The sequence below is a fragment of the Talpa occidentalis genome, unplaced genomic scaffold (genome assembly GCF_014898055.3).
Source record: "Talpa occidentalis isolate TD23 unplaced genomic scaffold, MPIMG_talOcc4v2.1 talOcc4.10, whole genome shotgun sequence".
NCBI classification, from domain to species: Eukaryota; Metazoa; Chordata; class Mammalia; order Eulipotyphla; family Talpidae; genus Talpa; species Talpa occidentalis.
Window position 1 is genome coordinate 6,663,908 of NW_023600993.1, and position 27,266 is coordinate 6,691,173.

Below are 27,266 nucleotides of genomic sequence, written 5' to 3' on the forward strand. Positions count from 1 at the left end.
GGTCGCCAAATCTGTTATAGGACAGGGAGAGGGGCAGCCCAAACCCCGCAAACCTGCCCACTCTAAATGGGTTCCGCCATCCGCCGCATCAACACAAAACATATGACACTTTAATGGGAAGGATCTTTAATAAAAACTAGGAAACAATACAGGTGAGGCAAAGAGTCCAGTTTCTAGATGAAGCACCCAAAGTTACCCATCCCCTCGTGGGTAAAACTCCATCCATATGGGATTGGCCCAGAACAAGGCCCCAAAGCCTGCCACAAGTCTAAAGCATCTTCCAGTGGGGACCCACAGAAAAGGGTCACAAACAACCGGACAAGCCCGGAAGGAAAAGAGCAAAATCAACATCCAGATAAAAGCTGCCATTGTCACCTCCCCACGGTCTCACCCACATCTGTGTCACCCAGTCCACGACCAAAAGACAAGCACAGTTTCTTCACGTGTCTCTAGGCTCCACGCGCCTCCTCCAGGTCTCCTGGCTCCAATCCTGCTTCCTTCCTTCCTCAGTCTCTTCTGCCGCTTCTCCTCTTCCTCCTCAGCTCCACCCTCCCTTGGGTGGGGCAGGGAACCTCCCCCTTTCCTGGGACCACCCTGTTACAACACCAGTGGGGGTGTGGTGGGAATTCAAAGGCAGGTGTCACTCCCTGCCCTGCTGCCCTTTCCTGGCGCCCAGCGTGGCTGTTGGTCCGGTGTCTGCAAGAGGGCTTCCTTGTAAATGCCCTGCATGCTGCAGTTTATACTGCATGCTGACGATGAGGTCAGCTTCAGGGCTGGGCGCCGCGGCCCCTTTGCTCATGTCCTGGCCATTCAACAAAGTCTGGTGCCCTTTCTCCAGCCCCACGACTGTCTTTAGATCTGGGCTGGGGCCGCACTACCTCCTAGCCAGATGACATTGGGCGAGGAACTCTGGATCTCATCATAAAACGGTTCCTGGGGGACTGTCGTGAGAATTAAACAAGAGCAACGCTGTGCAGGGACAGCGCCCGCCTCGCTCCGCGGCCCGCGGGACTGTGCAGCCTCCGCCGAGGGCGCCGCGAGGGCGTGCGGGACGCCGGCGGGACCGCCTCCAGGCCGCACTGCGCAGGCGCGTTTCCACCAGTTCTGCGACGGTGCCTTCGGCCGGCTTTGCGGCTGCACTGCTTTACGGCAGCGTGGGCCGCCCCCGCCGGCGTTGCCGGGTAACAGCGAGCGCGCGGGGCCGGGGAGGTAAGGCGCCGGCGGGGGAGCGGGAGGGGCGCCCCTGGCCTTCCCCGAGCGCGCCCCCGGGCACTCCCGCGAGGCGCGATGGCGGACCCCGCTGCCGAGCTCTGTCGGGGTGAACCCCTGTCTCCCTGCTGCGTGCACCTGTGGCCCTTCGGACATCTTTCTTCCATCTTTCTGGAAACAAGCCCCGCACGAGGGCGCCAAAATGCGGCCGACCCCTTGGGTGCTCGAGAGGAGCCTCAGCAGTGGGGTTGCTGGCGCGGGGAGCGCGGGGGGGGCACCCGAGGAAGCCAGCGAAGGGGTAGGGTAGGAGCTGGCTGGTTTGAGGGGCTGTCGCCGGCGTGTGGGGTGCGCAGCCTCGCGAAGGCGCACGTGCCAGGCCCTGACCAGGGGCCCCTCCAGGGTATCCTCACCGCAGCCTTCAAAGGGCTGTTTGTTTATGTGACTTCGTCTTGGGTTCTAACTTGCAAGGTCCCCAGAGGAGGCTTGCTTGCCCCTCCTAGCCCAGGAGGTGTGCAGTTGGAGCTTCAAACGACTTTTAATTGGGAGAAAGTGAGGTTTGCTGCGGGGAGGTCTTCTCCAGACTTGTTTGGCAAGTGGCCCCAAGGGGGTGGAAAATCAAATGGATCTTCCTTTCCCCTTTTTGTGTTGTTTGTTTTTGAATAAACATTTACTGTGCACCTAAAGGGTGCTAGCTTGTCTGCTTAATGGGGCAATAAGGAACAGGCCCTGCTTTTGATAGAAAAATAAACACCACAGCCTTCTGAACTCAGGGTGCACAGGTTGAGGAAAGGTAGGCCCCTTATGGGTGCACAGCCCCCAGCCCTCTGTGTCCCTTCCCTCCTCTGCAGTGGCTAGGATAGTGCTGTGTGCCTCAAGGAGCTGGTGGGGTTTGGTTTAAATTGGCCATCCTGTCACCAATAGTTGGCAGTCTTGGCTACCTGTTGAACCCCAGTCTCTCCAGTAGGTGGTCTTACCAGTCCCTCCTTCGTGGCCTTACTAACCTCTCCCATCCCCTACACTGGGGCTGTGGGCAAATAGCCATGGGGCTCAGTATGTTCCAGGTAATTTTCTAAGCACTTGATGGCTCTTAACTCCTAGAGTCTATTTTTACCCTTATTTTGCTGGTGAGAAAACCAAAGCGTGGAGAGATTAAGTAGATTTTTGCCCAAAAGTCAGAAAGTGGTGAAGCTGGATACCAGTCCCAACCATCTGATTTTAGCATCCTTACTCTTAGTTTGGTGGCTCACCCCGTAATGATAGCTGCTGCTCTCATTATTGTTATTGTTGATTGATTTACCTTAAAAAATTAGAGCAGATCCACACAATGTCTGGAATGTGTTTCAAGCTTCTTTTTCGGACATGACATGCTTTAGTCTTAATGCTTTGGGGATGTGATTTCTTTTGGTCTTATCCTTGTGCCCTCAGCACCTCTGCTGATGGACCTCTGATAGGTTCTCAGTGTCTGCTGGCTGAGGGAAAGGGGAAGTAGTCCTGATAGCCGTCCTGTTGTGTTTCCCTTGGGACGAGGGCACCTTTGTGTGGCATTGTGACTTTGCACATGTCCCTGAGCTCATGTGCTCTGTCATTAGAAATAATGCCGCTGGGGGCCTCCCTCGTGGCCTAGGGGTTAAGTCTCAGTGCTATCACCAGACCTCTGAGTTCTGTCACAGCCAGGGAGCTACCCACGTGGCGCCGTAGACCTCTCCTGTCTCCTGGCTGCTCCCCTCAGCAGTGTATTTCAGTAGATCTGCCTCCTCTGCTCCCCACTCTGTCTCTGGTGAATCCTCTCACCACCCACTCACCCTACACCCTAGTTCTTGTATGCAAAGTAAGTAAAAATCTTTGGAAAAAAAAAAAGACTGCGAGACTGCAGCTGACTTCTTGGGCATTGTTGTGGGAATTGAGCTATTCCAGGTGAATGGGATTTTTGCTACTCATACAAGATGTTCTCTTTACTCCGTGGTTTGCAATTCACTGCTTTATAAATATTTTCACGAAGCTTTCTGAGCGTGGGTATAAATGAATTCACATTTCTGACCAGTGTCGTCATTGATTACCTGTTTCTCTCTCCTATGTCTACTCTTTAAAGAGCAGTTATTCTTGGACGATGGCAGAAGCAGTTTTCCATGCCCCAAAAAGGAAGAGAAGAGTGTATGAGAGTTACGAGTCTCCACTGCCCATCCCTTTTGGTCAGGACTGCAGTCCGAAGAAAGAATTCAGAATATTCCGCGCTGAAATGATCAGCAACAATGTCCTTGTGAGGAACGCAGAAGATATCCAGCAGCTGTATGGGAAGGCAAGTGCCGGCGGCCGGGCCAGGCTGCCTCCTGACAGCCCTGGGCCCGCAGGCCTTTCTCCTCCTCTCCACCCCCAGCACCTGCAGACACAAGCCAGAAACAGCCCTCCCCCTTCCCATGGTCCAGCACAGGAACAGAGTGACGTGAAGCCAGTGCCCAGAGCCTAGGTGTGATGGTCACGCCCTGCCGGAGAGCCCGCGTTCCCGGTGAAGAAGGGATGGGCATTTCCCATTCTGATCTCTCAATTATAAAAACTATTCCTGTCCATTGTAAAAAAAATTTTCTCAAGCAATTTACAGAAGTGTGATGGGTAAAAAGTGAAATTCCCCACTCACTCCCATTCCGTTCCCAGCAGCCACGGAGCGGCGTGTGTTGGCTCGTGGACAAACTGAATGAGACTGTGGCTCGTACTCTGGCTGCTTATCTGCCCTCTCCCCTCGGGGACGGCTTCCTGCATGAGGTTGAGTTCTGGTTTTGCTCCCTCCATCGGTGATAGGCTTGGGTTGAGATTGCTAGCTTTAACCCCATAGCTAATTCATTACTTGCAGAGGGGGGAGGGTTTTTAAAACAGCTTTATTGAGGTATAATTTGCAGCTATAAAACTCACCCATTGTACCATACAATTCATGAGCTCCTAGCATCGCAGTCCAGTTGGAGTGTCCCATCAGCACACTGCATCCCTGCTCCCACCCCAACTCTGATCCCCTTTGGCTCTATAAATGCACCTTCTCTGGATGTTTTCTATAAAATATCTTAGTTGTATAGTGGGGTGCAGTGGTGACATTGACCCTGATGACAGGGGGCCTCCTGAGGCTGTCTCTCCCCACATGTATGATCCATACCATTGAGCAAGCGGCTTTGCAAAGCACTAATCACCATGTGGTTTCTGCTTGTTAAATTTATAATAGATGGTGGGTAGAGAGTGTTTATTTCCATTTTCTCCAGGTTTCAATATTTTATACTTATTTTAAATGGGGAGGTGGGCACCTGTGTGCTTTTAGAATCAGCTGGAAGGAGAGGAATTCTTTGATTCTGGGTACAAGAGAAGCAGCGTGGCTTTTTGTCCCTGGTCGACTTGGCTCCTGACCCGCATGTGGTGGCAAAACCTGCCTCTGTCTGCCCGTTGCCTTCAGCGTATCAGATTTAGACTAAAATCATCAATTTGGGGTATACAGAAAGCACATTAGCATCCTCCAGAAGATCCCGGAGAAATGCCAAGGCCTTCGGTAATCAGAGGGATGCTGTAGAGCTATGAATAGTAGAACGAATCTCTTGTTAACTCAAGTAGTTTTGCTCCCTTTGCCAAAACTAACTTTTTTCTCTCCTCCCTAAAGGGTTATTTTGGAAAAGGTATTCTGTCCAGAAGCCGCCCAAACTTCACAATCTCAGATCCTCAGCTAGTTGCTAAGTGGAAAGGTAAACCTGGCTATCATTCCATTCTTTTGGCAAATAATCATTATCTTTCATTTTTTGATCTTAACAACTCTGATTGCAGAGTAAAATTCTAGAGAAATAGGGTGCACTCTGGCAATTTTACTGCCAATACAGCAACTAAAATAATTCTAGTCAGGATGAAAGGATTCTTAGGGATGGTGAAAATGGCTTTTTTCTTATTTCTGCAGTTACCCAAAGTGTTAACAGACGTTGCTGTTGTTACACATTGTCTAGCGGGCCTGCACATCTGGAAGGTACTGGTAATTAAGTACCTGCTCACCTGTTCTGTGCAAGTTGAGTATTTTATTTCTAGGGTTAGAATTTACTACGATAACCATAACCATGACCTTGACGTGTTTTTTTAAAACACACTGACATGTATAGTTCTCACTTGCCGGTCCTCTTCTTCAGCTTACAAATTTTTTTGCCTTGTGTGTTCCTTGAAGAAGTCTCGTGGTGATTGCATAACCAATAAGAGCAGATTAAAACATAATGAGAAAAGATTTTTTGCAACATTTCATTGTTTAAAAAATTTCAAATTTTTCTGCCCTATGTACAAAAGAAGTTATAAAATTGTCCTTTTACAATGGAGCATGAAAAGCATTGAAATTCTCCAGTCAAATAAGTACACAAGAATTTTTATGTTTTGGGTTTTTTGGTTTTTGTTTTTTGTATTTTTTTGTTAAACATTGCGAGCAAAATAACTTACTGCCATCTAAAGCGCTGAATGAGCATGCTTCTAATAGAAAAAGGACGTGTTTTCACAAACCATATTTTCCCCGACCCATCTTTACTGATGTCGATACATATGTACCATTTGGCCATTTGGTCTTTAAAAAATGCAGGTTGCTTGTGCACCCACACCAGCTCCTCTTTGCATCCACACCAGCTCCTCTTTGCGTAACACGGGGCTGGGGAGGCAAAGATGAAAGGACAGGGCTGGCCGCCTGTGCTGGAGCCAGAGTTCAGGTTGCTGCTTAAAAATGTCTTCTTGATTCTGGAGGAAAGCAGCAGGGTCCCTCTGTAGCAGACACCCCCTCTCTCTGCTGCTGGAACATCACTTGTCTCTTCGTCCTCCATTTCTGGCTGTGCAGCTGTGCCTGTTTCATGAATTGACTCCCCACCAACTGGGATCTGATCTGCCCCATTGACAAACCCTGCTGTTCACAGCAGCCTCTCAGCTTACTTTGTGGCTGCTGAATCCTAACCTGCATGGCAGTGCCGTCCTGCCCTGCCGCCTGCAAGTTAATCTCACTGTTCTCAGCCTTGAGATGAAATGGTCTGATAGAAGGGATTTGTTTCAAAATAACCTGGGGTTTGGGGCGGGGAAGAGGAGGCGAAAGAGCACATGAAGCCAGACCCACCCTGAGTTCATTACCAAAGCTGGGTGGTGGGACAATGGGCGTCTATTCTGTCAGTCTCTCTCCGTTTGCATGTTTCATAATTTTTCATAAGGGAGAAAATGTAGAGCAAAAAGCGGAATGAACCCACTAAGCCACACCCATCACACAGCTTTAGCATTTACTGATATTTGGTCCAAAAGTATAAGTTTACAAATAGTATGATAATCTCAACAACTGCAAATATCTTTTCCCAATCCAAGCATTAGCTAAGTTTTAAAGTGTTAGAAATTTGAAGGAAATTAATTGACACGAAGGAAACAGAAACTCTGGTTGTGGGCTGCCCTAAAGAGGGAAATCTCAAGTGTCCACTTTTGGGGATTCTTTGTAATCTGTCTCCACCTGATCTCTTCCTGCCTCCCTCCACTCCCTTTTGGTGCTGTCCACCTCCGGCTGCTCCCACTTCTACCAACCTGCCCTGCATTAGCTGGGCCTCAGCTGAGCCTGGCTTCCTCTGTCTCCCTGCCCCTGGCCCCCTGGTGTACTTTTATACCTCCTTCCAAGCCCAGCTCAGTTCCTCCTCCTTGTGTTTTTCCTAATCATTCCAGGTAAAGTTAACCCTTTGTGATACTTTATCTTGTGTTCTGTTGACTTGAGTTAGAATCACACCTTTCTGGTGTCTCCCCACTGGACTGTGAGCATCTCAGAGAGGGGGTTTGCTGTTCCACCTCTGTGTCTCCAGCAGGTGGCTCAGTCAGGGCTCCTCATGCTTTTCGTGTCACTTCACGATTGTGAGGCTGTATCTGCAGCCTGTGCAGAGTTCTGGCTCTGGGTCAGTGAGGGGAGCAGTTGCAACCCCATCCTTGTGAGCTCTCTCTAGGGCCTGGCTGTCCTGTAACTGCTGCATGATTCCTCTGAGCTCCTGGACACGGACACTTCTTAGTGTGAACACCCATGGGCCATCTCATCACAAGTCCAGTCGCATATGAACGAACCAGTACTTTTAACTGGCATATGTGTTACCCCAGTATGATTCTGTATTCAGAGGAAGTATTCACTCAAGTGTGTGCAAGATAGAGAATAAGAGGAGCTCATGGGGGCACATCCAGAGGGCCAGGGCACAGAAAGACTCCTTATTACCTCAAGTCAAGGCAGGGACCCGCCCAGGAGTGTCGTTTGGGAACATCTACTCTTCTTGGGCTGTGTTATTATTTTTATCCCTTGGTCTTAAATGAGGGAATTAAGATGTCAGTCCCAGAGGGTGAGGCAGTCTTACTAACCTCAGTTCCCTGGCTGCCTGCGGACCGCACTCCCTCTTCAAAGCAGACTGCTGTCTGTGGGTATCATCTTGTACCTTTTTAATAATATTTTTAAGTGCAGTTGCTTTCCTGTGCACACTTATGAACTCCTCAGGGAGGTGGGAAAAAAAGCTTCCCAGGAGTAAGAAAAATAAATGTGTAATGAAGTTTTGTATATCTGAGAAAAAATGGAAGGCACCAGCATTCAAGGTGGCCAAGAGGGTCCTCTCTCTGGCATACCGGGGTCTCCCTAAGCCAGGAAGGGCGTGTGACCGGCAAGCCTCTCCTGCGGGGGGTGGGCACAGCGGTGGTGGACTTGCTGTTGCTGGATGGACCCCACACACCATCCAGGTGTGTGATCTTGTGATTCTTGATGTTCTTTTTTCTTATTTTTCGGTAGTTTTTTTTTCATGTACGGCGAGTTTGTCTGAACTAATAGAACTTGTTTGTCATTACAGATGTGAAGACAGACTGGCCTATAATCACCGCTAAGAAGTAAGTGATGGCGAACCTTGGCCTTGGTCAGGGTATGGTTAGAGTCACATCTGGTTTTATATGGCCTTTTCACACCTTTTTATTTTGATGGACTGATTTTAGTAGTAGGTGTGTCCTTGAAGATTGTGTCTGAATTTAATGTGGGTCAAATCATATTTGAAATGTTCTAAGTAAGTTTATTTTTAAAAATAATCCTCAGCCAGATCCTCTGCCAGCTGAACTCCTTCCAGAGTATAACAATTACCCTGTAATGTATACGTCTTTAAGGGCTAAGAGGCTTAGTCGTGGCTGGAGCGCTGGCCTCCTGCCCGTGTGGGTACAGATGGCTGTGTCCCTGCTCTGTGCCCCGGGGTCAGAGTAAGAGGCCCGCACAGAGGCTGCTCCTTGGCCACTCCCACAGCCGGGGTCCTTCCTGTTTCCCAGAACTTTGTCCCCCACCCCCCACCAGGCGCACTGCCCACCTGTTTCAGGGCATCCGCTCTCCCCCCCCCCCCCCGCCATCTCTCCCCCCCCCCCCCCCCGAGCTGAGAGGGGCTTGCTCCCCCAGCTCCATGAGCTGGAGCTGAGCTGGCCTTGGCACCCCTCTCTGTGCTGTCATTCACGAGGTTTAGTCAGCTGTGGAGACGGGGCCACACCCGGCTCCCCTCTGCGGCCTACTCTCAGTGGTACCTTGGCAGGATTCTGTCGACTCCACATTCATCCACCCGAATCCTTGTTGTCCCTGAGGTGCAGCTCTTCCGTGAAACCATCTAAAACTACCCAAACCCGTGATTTCTCATCTTATTTCAAGCATGCATCGGCAGAACCTGATGTTTCCCTGGGCGCCCAGTAACCCCATGGCCAGAGGAGTGGCCAGGAGGCAGTGGCGCCGGGGCAGCCTCAGCAGCTGCAGGCCAAAATGATGGGGCTCTAGACTGTGGGAGAGGCCTGCTGAGACCCTGGCAGAGCACCCCCCTGGACAGGCTGCTGCATCCAAAACCTGGACCCCAGAAACAAAGCGAAGTCTGCCACAGAGCTGCGTCCTGGACAGGAGGCCTGGACTTGTTAGGGTCTGCACGGGGAGGGTGCTACTACCTGATGCCAGCCCTTTAAAGCACCGCTGGTTAACATTCCAAGGATTTGATGGGCCTTTGAATGGTGTCTTGGGGCTGCTGCAACAAAGTACCACAAACTTGGTGGCTTAAAAGAACAGAAATTTACTCTCTTAGTTCTGGAGGCCAGATGTCCATCACCAAGGGGTTGGCTGGCCTGTGCTCCCTCAGAGATCCAGGCAGGACCCTTCCTTGCGCCTGCCAGCTGGCGACCCCAGACCTGTGGACTCACCACTCTGGCCTCTGCCCCCACCTCATCGTGCGATGTTCTCCTGTGAGCTGCTGCGTGTCCATGTCCAGATTTCCCTCTTCTGAAAGGACTCCAGTCAGTCTGGCCTCAGATTAACTCAATCACCCCTGCAAAGACCCTGTTTCCATATAAGGTCACATTTCAGGTGCCAGGGGTTAGCACACACCCACAGCAATCCTCGTGGTGGTAGTTTATTAAACATATCAATAGTGCAGCTGTATTTGGCCACCATGCAAGATACAAGGCTGCCTGGGAATCTAAAGTTACCATATGATACACCCGCTAATGAATGGGCCTCCCATGAACTCCATGCATACTCTTTTCCCTCCGAAACACTTTTGAAATGCTATGTGGTGTCATCACCCAAGTTGCTATTTTTCTTTAATTCTTCAAGTGGAACTGCCAGGTTCTCTTTTTTCAAAATTGTTTTGCCTGTAATTTGAGCCCTTTCCTCAACCTTATGAATCCCACTGTCTTTTGCAAGATTCACATTTTCATTTGCCATCAGTATGCTTTCTGTTTACTTGATAGACCTGTGGCCCAGGCCTGACAGCAGCAGGCAGGAATGTTGCATGAAAGGGGGTACCCTTGAACAGAGCTAATTTATAAGAAATTTTCAGGTTACAACTTTCATCTCCTCTGTGGACTTCAGGGTGTCTAAAAGCGTTACTAGCACACAATCTGTCAGAAAATTATGCCACCCCCCAATCAATAAGTGCTTCATCATTTGTTCATAACTTGCGATCTCAGCCTGCCTCTCACCTCCTCATGTTTTCTGGCTTTTGCTTTTCACTTGTCTCCTCCTGCCACCTCTCCAGTCGCGTTTGGGGTCAGTCTCAGTGGAGCTTGGCTCTTTAAGGCATGGCCAGCCAACAAGAGGACACTTGCTCTGTGACCCATTGGCCATGTAATGCCGTCACTGTGTTTCTGGCTCTTTCCATCTACAAGCTGGCTTCCTCCTTTGTGCCTGTGTAGCCACAACCTCATTTGCATCCCATGATGATCCATGAGGTCAGGATGAGGCAGGAATGCAGGTGTGTTTCTGGCATTTGGCAGAAGAATAGAAAGATGTAGAGATGCCAAGTGACAGAACCATACACAAGAGCCACCTCCTGACCCGGAGCTGACGCGGCGCCTTAACCACAGCACTGCCCTCCTCTCACAGAGCAGTTGGTCAAGGTGGATATTTCCATTCGTTAAAGTGAAATTTGTATTTTTAAGTGTAATAGGCATTGAGTCAAGAGGGTTATATTTTTCAAGTCTGCCTTAAGCCTCGCCATCATGTAGTAGCAGACATCGATCCAGCAGGAGCATGGTAATCACTTTTCATGTGTCCTCTCTTGTCCTTGTGGCAACCCCGCGAGGCAGGCACAGGCTCACAGATGAAGAGCAAGCCTCAGGGCACACACGAGAACATGCCGGAGAGAGGAAGCCACCCCAGCTGCCCGGACAGTCTGCTGCTGAGAGCGGGCAGTACCTGGTGCGTGCGCTCTCAGTGCCAGATCTGCTCAGAGTTGGGCTGAGAGACCTTTAACTCAGTGGTTCTTTCACATATTTTGAGTCGAGGGATTTGATGAAAGTTGTGGATCACTTCCTCAGAAAAATACACATTGACTCAAAAATTGGTGTTCAAAGAAAAGAGATTCAGAGACAGCCCAAGAGCCAGTGGCTTTAGATATAAAGAACAATGGTGGTGTCAGATCTCTCAAATGCAAGCTCTGACAGTGGACAAGAGTGGCCTGCTCTGGGGTCACTTTTCTTCTTGACAGTCCCAAGTAGTACCTGGCAGGCTCCCTGGGAGGTGGCCCTGGAAATGCCCACGGCACAGGTGGGAAGGTGAAGCCCAGCTTCGTCACAGTCATGTGACAGACTCCAGGCCGGACACAAACCGTGCCAGACCAGAGTCTGTGCGTGTGCTCAGCGCGCCCTCCTGCCTCGAGGTGTCAGAGCGGCCTTGCCAGGTCTTCATCTTGACATCTGAGGCACAGTTCCCAGAAAGATGTATCCCCGCACAAGATAAACAGGGTGTGGACGACTTGGGGAGTCTCCTGCTGAATCAGGCTTAAGCAGCCACTAATCTCTTCTTTTAATGCAGCAGAAACCAACATTTTTGTTTAATCGTGTGTGTGGGGTAGGAACGTATATGCTGTGGCCTATTGAGTCATGCACAGCCAGGCCAGATGCCCAAGGTGGAGAGTAAGAGGGGCCTGTGTCCCCAAGCCACCTGCCATCTTACATGCTGTGGGTAGAGGCAGAAGGTGCTTCAGTGTCCAGCATCTCCATCTCCACTGGTGAGTTTTCCAGTGGACAGTCCTCCAGCATAGAAACTCACCCTGCAGCTTGGGGTGTCGGCCCTTCTTCAGACCCCTGTTGTCCTCCTGGTAACTCTTTGTAACTTGGGACAAGTGTGGGGGTTGCCTTCAAGTGTTAGAAACTAAGCCTGGACATTCGATTAAGGTAAACCCTGAAAGCCTTGATAGGAAACGACTCCTTCCCCTAGAATGGCTGTCTGTGGCCACAACCATTTCTTCCCCTGTGCTACGGGGAGGCTGGTGGCTGCTGTGAAGTGTTTACTCAGGTTGTCGGTTTGCTTCCAAGCTGAATGCAGGCTCTTGACACTGACTGTCCTGGAGCCTGGAAGCCCTGGGAAGCCAGCGGGGGAGGGCGCGGAGCTGTGCAGGCAGGAAGGCTCTCAGTTGACCTACACCGCTGGGCCCACCATATTACAGTGACATAAACGTTCCTCCTGTGGCTAAACTGGGGGTCCCACTTTTTTGTCAAATTAAGCAGACAAAGCTTTACAATAATAGGAGAACAAAGAAACACGTGCTGACGGCAGAACAAGGGACAGGTCTGCCTGGAGCCCGCAGCTGGGAGGCTGCCGTGCCGCAGCGCTGACTTCACACCAGTCATCTTCCCTGCTTTGCTGTCTCTTAAATATTGAAATTCCAGCTCCGTTACCTCTGTGTTTCTGTTTCCCAGGTATCGGCGGAGTGTGGAGTTGGCGCGGGAGCTCATGCACAGGCAGGGGCATGATAAGAACACAGTGCAGGGTGTGCTCGGGGCCTGCACAGAAGGGCCAGAGCACCCCCCTGGAAGAGGGAACCAAGAGGCTGCACCGCCCGGTGCGCCAAATGCTGACATGGCTCCCAGCACGGATCACACAGCGGGTGGAGAAAAACTTCCCGTGGCGGAGAGGGACACGGGAAGGTCAGATGGCACGGAGGAGCCCGGCGAGCGAGCAGCCAGCCCGCAGGAGGGCCCAGGAACTAACAGCCCAGATGGATGCGCGGCAGAGGTAGCTGCTCCTGCGCCCCAGGGCCACTGCCACCCACAGGACATTCCACCTCCACAGGGTGGCACTCAGCCTGAGGACAGCGGCCAGGCGGGTATCCTCTGTGCCCAGGAGAAGAGGCCGGATGAGGAGTACGTGCTGGTGGAGGAAGCCGTGTGTGATGTGAGCGAGGGGCAGGATGCCCCAAGTGAGGAGGTAAGTAGAGAAAATGCGTCCCTTCCTCTAAAGCAGGTGTCGGCTCCTGAGAGATGGTGGCTACTCCCGCGCCCCTTGCTGGGAACCCAGTAAGCCCCAGTGTAGGTGAGAGGGTGTAGACACCCTCTCCCAGGCTCCCAGGGAGCCACGGGTTCTGGGACTCTACGTGGTGGCTCCACACTGGTGAGAACTGCCACTAAAACCTCAAAGTTTGTGAGTAACTTAACTCTTTAAAGATGTATAAATCAGGGCCTCCCCGGTGGCGCAGCGGTTGAGCACTGGGTTGCGAAGCTGCCCGCGGCCACTGCGGCGCCTGTTCGATCCCCGGCTGCTCCCCGGCCACCGGGGGAGGGTCCCACATGGCGCGCAGACCTCTCCTGCCGCCCGCTGCTCCCCTCAGCAGTGTACTTCGGTCCTCCTGCCTGCTCTGCTCCCCGCTCTGGCTCTGGTGAATTCTCTCGCCCTCCCGCACTTCTGACTGTACCCAGTGCATGTATAAACAAAACAAACAAACAAACAAATAAATAAATCATAAATAAATAAAAATACATGCCTCTTTAAAAAAAAAAAGATATATAAATCAAAGAAGACCCAGTAGAAAAAAACAAACAAGCAAGCAAACAAAACAAAAAAAAAAGAAAACGTAGCAACAAGTATACTCAGTCTTGAGGATAGTCATGGGGGAGTCAGCCATCAAGGAAACATCCAGAAGCCCACTCGGGGACAGTCTGCGTGGGAGGTAGGTCCCCTGAAGGACCTGTAACAGCTAAAACTGAGGCACTCTGGTGGCTAATGAGTGTGCGCCACCCACCTCCGGCTACAGCAGCCTAATTAAGAACTTAGGTGCGTGCTAGTGAGCTAGTCAGTTAGGTGGGAAAAAGTGGACAAGAAAATGATCCCAACTGTGAGTAAAATTGCTGGAGCAAAAAAGAGTCAAAATGTTTATCATAGGGGCCTCCCTGGTGACGCATGGGGTTAAGCTATCCGCAGCCACTGCAGCACGAGCTCAATCCCCTACCCTTCAGGGAGGTGACCTACAAGGCGCAGCAGACCTCTCCTGTCTCCCCGCTGCTCCCCTCAGCAGTGTACTTCAGTCAACTGCCTGTTCTGTTCCCCCTCTGTGTCTGGTGAATCCTCATTCCCCACACCTCTGGCCTGTACCCAAGTTCTTGTATGCATAAATAAATAAATCTTTTAAAAAATGTTTATCATAGAAAAACAAAAAACTTTCCACATAGTAATAAAAAAATATTTTTTAATAGTATTAATCCAGGGGTTGTGATTCTGGGGAATGTATGAGACGTAATTTTAAAATACGGTCCCCTCCCCATAACCTTTTTTCTGGAATGTTTTATTTCTTTCTCTTCAGTTGGTGCAAAAAAAGAGACTAGTCTGCAGAAGAAATCCATATAGGATCTTTGAGTATTTGCAGCTCAGCCTAGAAGAGGTATGTTCCCAGCCTGTTACCTTTTCAGCTCTTGGTCTCTGTCTCAGGCGGCCATATAGATGAGACTAACTCAAGATGTGATCCTGAGTGTCATTCAGAAACTGGTGCGCGGACTGGAGCTGTAATTCGGAGTTGAGATCGCCATGGGCACCTTCCAAAGTAGGCTTGCCTATCGCTCACTCCTAGCCCTCAGGTCCTCAGTGCTAAGATTTGAGGGGCCTGCCCTCTGTCATTTCACAGAGGTTTCAAAAGATTTGTCCAAGTAAAATTGCTGGAGCAAATTCACATCAGAATTTCACATTGGCTGAATATTATGTTGCTAATTTTCACCTGCTTTTTTAAAAAATTGAGCTTTATTGAGCTACAGTTTGCACACCGACCATACCTCCTTCCACCCAGTGATAGATAGCATCAAACCAGCTTTTGATAAAACTCTGTGCAATTCAGTCAGGTCCTGATGGCTGGGTAAGCAAATGGACTCTAGGGATTTCCTTCTGCACAATTACTAACCCATGTGCCTTTTACTTAATGCATAGTTAACCTCAAAAGTTGGCTAAAAATGACTTTCTGAAAACTATTTTCTGTCTGATTTGGGGTTCGTACCTTGTGGCCACATGACAATCAGTCCCTCCTTTTTTGCCAGTGTTTATCCTGTGCTGCCTGCCTCTAAGACAGCACCTCTCCTTCAGTCTCGGCCGTTGGCCACGCCTGTCCCCCGGAGCACTCCTCTGGCTTTGGAGGAGTGTCCGTGTGGACATGTGCAGAGAAGGAGTTGTGTTCACGTGTTCACCCGCTCACCCAGTCGGTGCCTCCTCCCCAGCACAAGCCCCAGCGCACAGCACGGTCTTCCAGAGCAGGAGAGGTTGTTTGGAATAATTCACTTCATCGCTCATTTTACAAATAGCTGAGTCTTCTGTGGGAGACAGCAGCCACCCGTGACTCCTTAAACTAATTAAAATGAAACAGTGTTCAAAAATGCTGTTTCTCAGTTGCACGGCCACATTTGAAACACTGGTTGGCACAGGTGTAGAACGTTCCTGTCCTCATGGGGGGGTCACTGGCCAGCACTGCGGTGCCCGTCCTCTTGGTATCATATATTGTCATCAGATCAGAGTATCACATGTTGTCATCAGATGCCTCTACCCTGTGGGGTCAGCGCTGGGCGGGGTGTTGGTGCTGCTGTTCTTGTCACTGTCTTATTACCAAGTCCCTGGAAACACAACTTAGTAGCTCCAGGGCCTCCTTCTTTTGAGTCACAGAAGCCTTCCCTGTACTCACAGTTTCTTACTGATTTTAAACTGACTTGTGATGCTCACCTTTTCTTAGAACTTTTTTTATCCTTGAACTTTGATGAATCATTTATGTTTAATCATCATTTTGATGATGATCTCAATAATATCATTTGATATCAAGTGATGTCATCATTTTGATGATGATATGTTGGGTTGTCAGAATAGTCATGATGCATTTGCTTGAAAAACAGAAAAAATACATCATGAATTTTCCAACAACCCAGTAAGTACATTAATTTGTATTTGAGGCACAGGGAAATCAGCCTGTGAAATGATTTCTCAGAAATGTAGGACAGTTTTATATAAAAAAAAAAAACAAATAAATAAATAAATAAATAAATAAATAAGGGGGAAAAAAAAAAAGAAGAAATGTAGGACAGTTTCTAATGGGGATTTTCTGTTCCTGCTCTTTTCAGGCCTTCTTCCTGGTCTATGCCCTGGGGTGTCTAAGTATTTACTATGAGAAGGTAAGTTCTTTAATTTAGCCACAGTCCACTTAAAATGTTCCTGAGGTTTGAAGCTGGCTGTCATCATTTCCATACTGCTTTGATACAAATGTGTGAACTTTCACGCAGTAAAATGAGAACAGAATTTTTCTCAAAGTTTCAGCTTTGGGTCCTGAATTGCAACTGCTCAGGTGAAAGTCAGTTTTGACCCTTTGGGATGGAATTTCATTCCTAGCGACAAGGAGAAGAGCAATCCTCTTATATAATGATCAGGAAATCTGTGTTGGAACAGGAGTAAAATCAAAAGCAAAACAAAATAAAAACTACCAGCTGCTTTGGTAAAAGCTGTGTGTTTGGCCTTTTCACACAGCACTTCCAGCCCCAGCCCCGCTGCTCAGGCTTCTCCAGATGCTGTAACAGCCTCAGTGGAAGCGAGTGACTCAGCCGGGGCTCCACGGCCAGCCTGCTTAGAATCCAGGTCTGAACCACGTCTGGGTAGCTCCAGAGCCCGGGGTGTTGCACTGGAACCTGCTGCCCTGTGAGAAAGGTGGCGCTGAGACGCTGACGCTGTTGCCCGCCTCCTTTGAGAACCCGGGCCAGGTGCACATGGGAGGAGACCTCTTGGTGCCCACGTTTTGTACTTTTTGAATTTTCAACCAGGTGAATATAATACCTGTGTAGAGTAATGCGAATAAAATTGAAATTAAAAACAGAAAGGTAAACAAACCATAAACAGAACATTAATTTTATTCTGCTCTCAGGAACAAATAATTTTATCAGTCATCAAATGCTGGCTATCTAAATCTTATTATAAGTCTTCAAGTGGTTTGGAAACAGTTGTCTGGCTGATGGGTGAATCATCACTTTCCCAGATGGTGGCCTTTCATAGTCCACCCTGCCTTCTCTCCTGGGCCCTCGCTGCTCTCCAGAGCATTCCGGCTGCCATCTGGAACCCAGAGCATCCGGACACACTGGGCTTCCTGAGGGGGTCGCAGCCTCCTCGGAGCGCAGCTGACAGGAGGCTGGGGGGTGTGCTCACAGTGGGATTTGAGGCCATACCCATATGTGTGGCCTTAGAAACAACTGGAAAAAAAAAACAAACATAAACCAAAAAAAAAAAAAAAAACCTTTATTTCATATTTATGGTATTAAATTCTTAGACTGAGCCAAACTGAGCAAATCTCATTGAGTGACTCAACCCTAAATGAACTGAAATAACTGATCATTAAGCAATGAGGTGCAGCAAGAACCTTTCCAAACATACCTGGATATTTTAATATGTATCTTTACTATAGTTTTGGGTATGGCTACCCCAGAAGGTTATCTGAACCCAGTACTCTCTGTCACTTCAATTCCTACATGAGCAACAAAGTCCACATGAGGAGTTGGGTTATTGATTTGTGCTCTGAGATCATGAATTCTCTGGTTTCCAGACTAAAGAGAGCTTTTCTTTATTCATTTTTCATTTATAAGCTTTTGCAAATTTATTTGGCTTTTCTGAACATAGTCTGATAATTAGTAGCTTTTCATGAGGGTCTGTGAAATGTTTGGAAGAGATTACACTCCAGCCTCAATGGACTTATCGCATGCATACCTGCAGTGAAAACTAGAGGGACATAGACCGCCAGGGACCAGAGCGAGTGTGTGCTGCCGGGAAACCTGGTGTGTTTGTGCCTGCAGGGAAAGCTAAAGTGAGTTTGTGTCTGCTATGAACTCAGAGTCAGGGTAGCCTGAAAAAAATAAGTGTATATTTTAGTCAGACCTCAAGTGATTGTGCCTTGTCGTGAAACCCGGAGTGAGTATATGCCTGCCGTGAAACTTAAAGTGGATTTGTGCTTGTCATGCAACCTAAATGAGTGTGTGCCTGCCGTGCAACCTAGAGTGTGTGTGTGTCTGCTGTGCAACCTAGATGAGTGTGTGCCTGGTGTGAATCCTAGATTGATGTATATCTCCTGTGAATCCTAGTGTATACCTGCCTTGATACCTGTGCATACAGACATGATAATCACCCTAGTTTTCCCAATATCTTTAGGAACCTTTAACAATTGTAAATCTCTGGAATGTTTTCACCATGATCCAGCCCACATTCAGGACGACGTACATGGCATACCACCACTTCCGAAGTAAGGGCTGGGTGCCCAAAGTGGGACTTAAGTACGGCACAGATCTGCGTAAGTCATTCTTGGCTTGGTGGGTTGAGAATCAGGGTTTGCTCTGACCCCTGGGGTGAATGTCACATTGGTTAATTCACTGCTGTTCACATGTTCTACAATGATGTCCTCCTCCTGCCCTGGATAAGGGACCCTTCTTCTCCGGCCTCAGCTGTGTCATCTGACAACATGGGTGATCAGGGGCTATATAGTCGCCTCGGCTGTTGCGCTGAGCACATAGTAGGTGCCAGAGCTTCCCGGCGCTCATCTCCTTCCACCCTGACCGTCATCCTCTGGGATGGTGCTGGTGTGGCCCTCACTTTTGTGATGGGGAGACTGCGGTTTTGAGAGAGTGGGTTATTTGCCTTGAATAGTTTCCAGAGCCGGTAGCTTAGAGAACTGGGCTTTGAATTCTGAGCCCAGACTCTTAGAAACTTCTGGCCCATATTGAAACACGGCCCCCCAGTCTTAAAGTGAGGAGTCTGGACCAGGTGAGCACCTCATTGAAAACATACGGCACTGAGGGTCTCCCAGGTGCACAGAATCCAGCGGTGAACAAGACAATGGAAATCTGCCTTGATGGAGCTGCTCGTGTTCACAAGCCAGCTTTGTCTCTCATCACCCGTGTGACCTCAGCTGTTACTGCTGCTGCGTCTCCCGGCTTCCATCTATTCGTGTAACATGGAGGACAACTTCCTGCAACACTGAGGCTCAGTGTCTGAAGTGAGACCTGTTGAGCAGCACTTGACAGGCACCTGCTGGCCTCAGTACTTGTGTTTGTGGGTGAGGAGTGAAGAGACTTTCCTAATTTAACAAGAAGCTGCCTTACAAGGAGAGCCGAGGCGATGCTTTGCCCAGCGGAGACGCACCCTGCATTTGAGCTGCTGGTGACGTGGACAGCAGGTGGGTCGCCCCCGCCCAGCAGCAGGTCAGGGTGTCCTCATGCCCAGGACAGTGCAACTTGACTTCCTCTCCCAGCACAGCTGCACGGTACCTGCTGGCTTTTAATCCGTCGTCTTAGTTATGAAGCCAGTGACCTGCTCGATGTACCCTGGAACTGCCCACATGGGTTAAGCCCAGCACGGTCTCTGAACAGTTGTTCCTGCTGGCAGAGGTAATGGGTCTTAACAAAGCGTTGTTATGAAATTCACATCTTATCAGGATAAATCCCTTGGATAAATCTTGTCAATCATACTTCATTCCAGAAGCAGTAGTTGGAACAAGCGATATGGGTCTCAAATCAGGTGCAACTGTCGAGCTGGCTGATGCCCCCCCAGGTGAGACCAGACTCGAAGCCAAGTGGGAGCCTCTCCCTGCTTACCCACCCAAAGCTCCCCGAGAGCCAGGCGCCTGCTGTGCTGTTTTTCTCCTCCCGTCTGATTAATCTTCACACTCCCGTGAGGCATGTGGATTCACCTCCTTTACAGCTGGTGAAATGAAGATCTGGAAGGGCAGGGATGTGGCCAGTGTACCATGGCCAACAGTGGGAGGGGTCCATCCACACCCCCTACACGTGACCAGCATAGTCGAAAGCTGCAAACCAGGGTTCAGGCTTCTGTCCTGCCTACAGGTAGTGGTTGATTTGACTTGGTTCGATGCAAAGGTCCGGTTCCTCCTCAGCCTCCTGCCACTCCCAGTCGGAACTCGGAGTGACTGCGTCTGGCCATGTGACTTCACAGCTCTCTAGTGGCGTGACAGGAGCTGTCAGAGACCAGCAGAGTCACAGCTTCCAGAGCCAAGGGTCCTCCAGGTGCCACCTCCAGGTGCCGGCAGCCAAGTCCAGCACCGAAGAAGCATCTTTGCATCTGCGCACCTCTGTCCTCGTCCCAGAGCAGGCTGGCTCTCTCCTCTTGTCTTATTTTCCTAATAGAACTTTTAAAATGTTTTTGTTAACATTCACACCTGTAATCCAGTTAATCCATAAGTATTTCTGCACACAGCTCCTCAGAACAGGGATAGTCTCCCACACGGCTGTAAAGCCATACAATATCTATGGAAAACTACAATTATTTGAGGGCATCCCAGTCCATATTTCAATTTTCCACTTGTCCCTGAAATGTCTTTTGCTCGGTGGGTTTTGTTTTCCTTTGATACAACTTCTGGTCGAGTTTCAGGTGTCACATTTGGCTGTATGTCTCTCTTGATCTCCTAGGGCTGCCATAGTAAATGACCCCAAAGTAGGCGGCTGAAAACCACAAGGATTTATTCTCATATTTCTAGAGACTAGACCTGAAATAAAGGTGTGGACGATCTGAGCTCCCCTGAGGATCTAGGGGAGAACCTTCCTTGTCTGTGCCAGCTTCCAGGGGGCTGGGCGTTCCTTGTTCAATTACCCTAGGCTCTGCATAGGTCCTTTTCCCCACCGAGGTCACAGCCACAGGGCCCAGGGATTAGAACAAGAACTCACCGTGGGGGTCGCCTTTCAACCCACAGCAGCCTCTTCTCATCTAAAACGCTTGCTGATGGTTTGCTTTCCCTAGTTACTGTTTTCTGAAGAATTTGGTGGCACAGCCATGTTCTAAACAGGTCTGCTCACTTGCCCGCGTTTCGACATGAGTCCATACTCTGGGGCACACTTGGGTGCTGGGCCCTGCCTGGCCACTGGCTGCTTGGTGATGCCGCATTTGAGGGCTCAGCTGTGGCAGCCAGGGTCAGAAGTGGTGGAGTCACCCTCTCCTCTTGTGCTTACCAGGTGATCCGTAGGGTGAGACTGAATGTCTGGTTCCCTGGGAATTAGGATGGTTGCCCAAATTAACTATTGCGCTAATCACCACTTTCTGACTTTCTTTCCGTGTCGTGTCTCTCATCCGTCTATGAACGAGGGCTCGCCTTTATTCTCCCCATTCTTTGAGACTATTTTTTTTTAAAGATTTATTTATTTATTTATACAAGCACTGGGTACAGTCAGAAGCGCGGGAGGGTGAGAGAATTCACCAGAGCCAGAGCAGGGAGCAGAACAGGCAGAAGGACCTAAGTACACTGCTGAGGGGAGCAGCGGGTGGCAGGAGAGATCTGTGCACCATGTGGGACCCTCGCCGGCGGCCGGGGAACAAACCGGCACAGCAGAGGCTGCAGGCAGCTTCGCAACCCAGCGTTCAACCTCTGAGCCACCGGGGAGGCCCACTTTGAGACTATTTTTAAATGTCCCATGTTTCTCAGACTCCTTAAGCTCTCATCTTTCTACCTGGCAGGCTTTCTGTAAAACAGTATCATTTTTCCTTCTGAGTGCACTGTTGTCAAGATAGTTACTGTCACTTTAGGGAACTTTTTGAGCTCCTGTGCTAGCCACCTCGCCCTTCACCATCACCCTGTCGTTCAGAAAAAGGAAATTGAGGCAGAGAGTTACCATGTAGTCTGGGCCTTGCAGACCCTTGAACTCAGGTCTCTCTGATGCCTGTACATGCCTGTAGCTTCTGAGCTGTGCCACTGCCATGTGTGGCTGTCAGAAAGCCCCTGCCTCGGGGGAGGAGGTGCTCTCAGGTGTGTTCCAGGTGTCCGTAGGTGATGGCAGTGGAGGCTGAGGAAGGATCTGTTTTCTCTTATGTCTCATCATGTCCACCACTGAGACTCCGAGAAGTTACTAGCTTTCTTAGAGCCGCACAGCCAGGAATTTGGGGATTGGGCAGGAAGTAGGGCCCCTGGACTCAGTTTCATCCCCTGTGGGGTTTCCTTCCTCTACAGCACTTCTCCACAGTTGAGAATCGTGTGTCGTTTGTGCCTTACCCCGTGCTTTTGAGCTGACTTGCCGAGTATGTTAAACGCGGTTTAAATAGGAAATAGAATAATTGGAAGGAAGCTAACGCTGGGAAGCTGGCGTGGCCAGGGGGAGGGTCTGCATCGTTGCAGGTCCTCCCTGCCTTGTGCTGAATGCCCAGCGCGTGAGTAGCTGCAGGACTGATGTGGCCATGAAGGAGATGCAAAGCTTTTCCTTCAACTTTTCTGCCTTGGTTTTTGCAAGGGGACAGCTCAGAGCTCACCAATGTAATTGTGTGTTAGTTAAGGTGACTCCCGTAGCTGTGGTTATAGAAAAACCCCAACTCTCAGGGGCTCACAATCAAAGCTTGCCTTTATGTTGATGTGGAATCTGAGGCGTGTGGCCAAGTGGCGGGCAGGTGCTGCTGGAGTCCGGGCCTCTGCCTTGTGGCTCCAGAGCCCTCAGCACACAGCTTGTAGCACCCTCCCCAGAGGACAGAGCACTGGCGTGGCCTATGGACCGGCCAGCCCTGGAGTGCCATGGTCACGCTGATTGGGAGACTGAGGGACATGGTCAGGCCATGTGCAGGAGGAGAGGAAATGGCTTGGATGACAGGGAGGAGTCCCTATCACAGACTGTGCCCCCTGAAGGCTCCCGTGTAGTGCCAGGGTCCCTGTGGCAGGGTCCTTCATAGGAGCCGTCCTGCCCTCCTCAAATTGAGTTAGTCGGGCAGCTGCTAGCCCAGTGGCACATGTGCTTAGGTGATTTCCCCCCACTTGGTTGTGAATTTCTTGAAAACAGGCCTGAGTCTTACTCCTCTCCAGCACCAGCCCCTGAGTCAGTGCCCGGCCAGAGTAGCTCAGATACTTTGAATTAAATTGATGTGAAATGAATGACAAAATGTTGATCCATGTTATATAAACTTCACATTCTTGACAACATCTCGCGCTTGTGGAGACGAGACGCAACACAGGAATTGCTTGTGCTTGACTTCAAAACTCCCTCCTGGGGTGGGGAGAGGCCAGAGCGCTGGGGTCTTGGCTACAGAATTGCTTTAATGGGTGCATTTTGTTCTGGCGGGGTGAGGAGGATTGGGTTCAGAAGCAGAGCCCAGGCATGTTGCTGATGATCCGCCCAGAGATAATTACGTGCCTTTGGAGCAGGAAACGTCGTGTGTCAAAGTAAACTTTTGATGTCGAGTAGTCATACCTCTCTTTCTCTTTTCTTTGCAGTGCTGTATCGAAAGGGCCCTCCATTTTACCACGCCAGGTTTGGAGCAGTTTTTAAATGAGTTAATGGCAAGGGAGGGGAGGATTTCTGGGCTCCATAGGGTTACTCGTGTTCCCCTGGAGGACAGGGACGCCCTGCCTGCATGCCTCCCACGGCAGCTGGCTGGACCCCAGTGGGCTGGAGGCCGGGCTCTGGGTGCATGTCCCAGGTCAACCTGGCCTTCATCTGCACGGTGACGTCTGGGTCAGCGTCACTGTGTATTTGTAGCCGTTGCCAGTGGAGCAGACGCCGAGGCTTCACGCTGGGAGAGCGTGTCTGTCCCTCTCCTGTGCGTGTGGCGCTCAGCTTGAAAGCTTGTTGGGGTGAGTTTCTTCACTCCGGTTTTCTCAGTGTTCTGTCTGGGGGTATTTAGGGTCAGGTGATAGAAACCTCGTTCTCTGTCTTCCTTCTGGGCGGGGCGCTATTCTCAAACACATCGGTGTCATGCCTTTTCGGTCCAAGCTCCCTTTCTGCGTTTGCAGTTACTCCGTCATTATCGAGATGGTCGACGAGCACTTCAAGGGATCTCTGCGCCGCCCTTTCAGCTGGAAGTCGCTGGCTGCCCTGAGCAGAGTCTCTGTCAATGTCTCCAAGGTAATGAGGGAGCATCTGGGCCTCCACGTGCCCCCTCCGTGGTTGGATTGTTTTTTTAATGTGGTAGAACCAGAAAAGTCACTTGTGGGAACTCCAGAGTGTTCTTGCCAGCGAAGCTCTGAAAGAGGGTGCTCAAAGCTGTCCTCCCACCCACCAGCTGGGGCTGAACCCCAGGAACTCAGCTTCTGAGTCTCCTGTGGAGACTGAGGCGGGGGGGGGGGGGGTGCCTCCCTCCAGGGCACACGGGCAGCACGCTCAGAGCTCGCTCACACGTCCACCACACAGTCAGACTTGGACAAGTTCCTTTTTGAAGTCAGCGCGTCTCCTGACAAGGGGGGAGGGTGCTCACAGCAACCGCTCAGCACTTCCTGTGACATCCTCATCCTGTGGGGTATCGCAGCGTCAGGGGTGCTGAGGGACCAGCCTGGGACCCTGCCACTACATGCAGCTCTGGGGTTCGCCTAGAACATCCTGGCACTAACCATGATAGGAGGGAAATTTCATCTTACACCAGGACTCTGGAGGACAGGAGCTTAGGTGTCCTCTGTTACTCAGTAGTTTGCTAACTGAAGAGAGACTGGGCCTGTTACAGGGCAGGGAGAGGGGCAGCCCAAACCCCGCAAACCTGCCTATTTTATATAGGGTTCTGCCATCCGCCGCATCAACACAAAACATATGAGACTTTAATGGGAAGGAACTTTAATACAATTAGGAAACAATACAGGAAAGGCAAAGAATCTAGTTTCTAAATGAAGCACCCAAAGTGACCCGTCCCCTCGTGGGTAAAATTCCATCCAAATGGGATTGGCCCAGAGCAAGGCCCCAAAGCCTGCCCCAAGTCTAAAGCATCTTCCAGTGGGGACCCATAGAAAAGGGTCAGAAACAACCAGACAAGCCAGGAAGGAAAAGAGCAAAATCAAAATCAAGATAAAAGCTGCCATGGTCACCTCCCCACGGGTATCACCCACATCTGTGTCACCCAGTCCACGACCAAAAGACAAGCGCAGTTTCTTCACGTGTCTCTAGGCTCCATGCGCCTCCTCCAGGTCTCCTTCTGGCTCCATCCTGCTTCCTTCTTTCCTCAGTCTCTTCTGCAGCTTCTTCCCTCCCTGCTCAGCTCCACCCTCCTTGGGTGGGGCAGGGAACCTGGAACCTCCCCCTTTCCTGGGGAGCACCCTGTTACAGGCCCACCCCCCTGTTCCACTGCTGCTGGAGGCCAGGAGGGAGGTGGGGCCAGAGGACACCAGCCTGGAGTGCAGGTTCCATGGCTTTGACTTTAGCCTGGAACATAGCTCTGTCCTGTAGAAATGGGGAGCCAGTGCTGCTCCGTATCTGATACTCATGGTATGGGACTGGCAGCTTCTCTCCGTGTGGTTGCCGTGCTGGCCCCCGTTGTCTGCCTTCTGTGCGCTCCTTTGCCACATCAGCAGTGGCTCAACAGCCGGCCCTTCGTCTAGAGTGGGAGCCGGTTATGGTCCCGGGTGAGGCTGGCGTGCCTGGTGAGTTTTCACTGGGGCACTTTGGGAGCAGTGGGTGCGGCCTGTGTTTCCTGTTACGCAGCTAAATGTAGACTGATGTTTTGTGGGATTGTTTTTCATTTCTCAATAGGAACTTATGCTGTGCTATTTGATCAAACCCTCCACCATGACTGACAAAGACATGGAGTCCCCAGAATGTATGAAGCACATCCAAGTCCAGGTGGGTAGACGCAGGGGTAAATTCCTGCCAGCCCGAGGAACATGAGGTCCCAAGGAAAGAAGAAGACTGCCTGCCTCCGTAACAGGACATGCTCTTTCCCCACTTGGCCCGCTGGAGCTGACATCTGCCCCCACGCTCACTCCCCGAACCCCTGCTGCTTCCTTACCTGTAGTGTCACCTGTTCCTGTCAGCCCTCCCCTCTGCACCACCACCGAAACAGCCCTGGGGTCTCTGGCCAGGCCAGGCCTCTCCCATGTCTCATTGCCAGAGACTCATGGTCACTGTTGCCTGCCCCTCTGGGACGCCCCGTCTGGTTCTGCATAGCCCTAAGTCTGGTCCTTCTGGCTCCTCCCTCCCCCCCACCCCCATCCGTGGTCTGGCTCCTCTTCCACTGTGCCCTTCCTCCTCCTTCCCCTGCCCTGCCCCCTCCAGACCTGCTGTGGGGGGGGGTCTCCGCCATCCTCCAAGTTTGTCCTGCTTTTCCCCACTAGGTTTCTTTTCATAAAATGCCAGTCCAGATCCCCTTCTCCCTCCCAGCGCTAATGTAAATATGAGCCTCCTGCCAGCAGGAGGCAGTTTCTGGGAAGTGCTAGTGGAATAGTGGAGGCCAGTGGGCTCTCCAGGTCCGGAGTGTCCCCCATGGGCCCCAGCTCTGTGTGAGGCTGGTCCTGCACCCTCGTTCCCTCCAGAGGTTTCTAGTACGAGGAGCGTGAGCGGCTGCGATCACAATACGGAGCCGTGGGCAGTGCCGCTAAGATGGCACCAGCAGCTTTTTCTGTTTTGGGGGTTCAGTGGCCTTTCTGTTTTGATTGGTTACAGGAGGTGATTCTGAGCCGTTGGGTTTCTTCCCGAGAGAGGAGTGAGCAGGACGATCTTTAACCATCCACTGCAGATTTCCGATTCCCCAGCAAGACTTCCTGAGCCTCCTGTGGTAAAGCAAGTTCTAAGAGATGCAAGACATCCTCTTATTGTGACCACCCATTAATTTAAAAGTGTTAAAGAGCTTGGTGCTCACAGAACCTGCCAGCTGTTAATGTTTTAGAAGATAAAATGACACGAGGAAGAAAGAAAAAGAACCAAATGCCACTCTGCCCTTGGTAAATCCACTGGGAACACAGATGGGTGGTTACCAAGGGCAGAGAGGAGCAGCTGCTGCGGGGCACGGAGCTGCCTTTTGGGGTGATACCATGTTCTGGAGTAGTCAGAGGTGGTGGTCACACGACATTATGAATGTGCCAAATGCTACTGAAATACCCATTTTAAAATAAACAGGTTTACATAATATGAATCTCACCTCGGTTGTTATTGTTGTTTTTTAAGTAAAAAGCAACGTTACTGGCCCAGGCGGCCTCTAGATCATGTGGTTGGCTCTTACAGGTGCCGCATACCCCGGCCCCCGGTCATCTGCAGCTCTGATGATTCCTGAGAGAGGGGGTGCACCCCTTCCCAAGAAACTCTGGTCTCTGCACCCCCCGGGCTGTTCGTGGGCAGCTGGTTCTCTCACGTTGTCTCAGCTTCCACCTTGAAGCCTCGTGGTTTCTGGCCTCATCCCCCACTGTAAGGGGAAATGGTGACTTCTGTGCCCTTAATGTCCTACATTCTTGAAAAGGGGTTCACTTCTGTCAGAGTAGCTGGTTCATACATATAACCCTGGGCAGGTCTGAACCACTGAGAATGAGGCTTTGGGCGGCTTACCAGGCGGGAGGAGGCTGGAGCTGGTTAGATTTCCCTACCTGCACAAATCTGAATGTTCATTGTTATTTATTGAGTAA

The 27,266-nt window shown here is 50.5% G+C and overlaps 1 protein-coding gene across 3 annotated transcripts; it reads left to right on the forward strand.

The window, feature by feature from the left end:
- The first annotated feature begins 1,170 nt into the window (after nt 1-1,170).
- Nucleotides 1,171-27,266, forward strand: TSEN2 (tRNA splicing endonuclease subunit 2). Of its 3 annotated transcripts, none has more exons than XM_037523170.2 (12): nt 1,171-1,209; nt 3,299-3,505; nt 4,841-4,922; nt 8,037-8,073; nt 12,397-12,904; nt 14,274-14,351; nt 16,060-16,110; nt 18,122-18,260; nt 23,166-23,202; nt 23,685-23,796; nt 25,405-25,494; nt 26,314-27,266. In XM_037523170.2, the coding sequence occupies exons 2-12, from the start codon at nt 3,317-3,319 to the stop codon at nt 26,371-26,373; spliced, it is 1,383 nt and encodes a 460-aa protein (XP_037379067.1). In that variant the 5' UTR covers nt 1,171-1,209; nt 3,299-3,316; the 3' UTR covers nt 26,374-27,266. The 3 variants fall into 3 exon arrangements, with proteins under 3 accessions (XP_037379067.1, XP_054554379.1, XP_054554397.1); XM_054698404.1 differs by having other exon boundaries at nt 3,304-3,505; XM_054698422.1 differs by lacking the exon at nt 1,171-1,209 and adding an exon at nt 1,275-3,123 and having other exon boundaries at nt 3,304-3,505.

Bases quoted from the DNA above. Each gene is read 5' to 3' on its own strand.
- TSEN2 (XM_037523170.2), top strand. From the start codon at position 3,317: ATGGCAGAAGCAGTTTTCCATGCCCCAAAAAGGAAGAGAAGAGTGTAT. The intron at 8,074-12,396 runs GTAAGTGATGGC...TCTGTTTCCCAG, and splicing joins CCTATAATCACCGCTAAGAA to GTATCGGCGGAGTGTGGAGT. The intron at 16,111-18,121 runs GTAAGTTCTTTA...CAATATCTTTAG, and splicing joins TAAGTATTTACTATGAGAAG to GAACCTTTAACAATTGTAAA.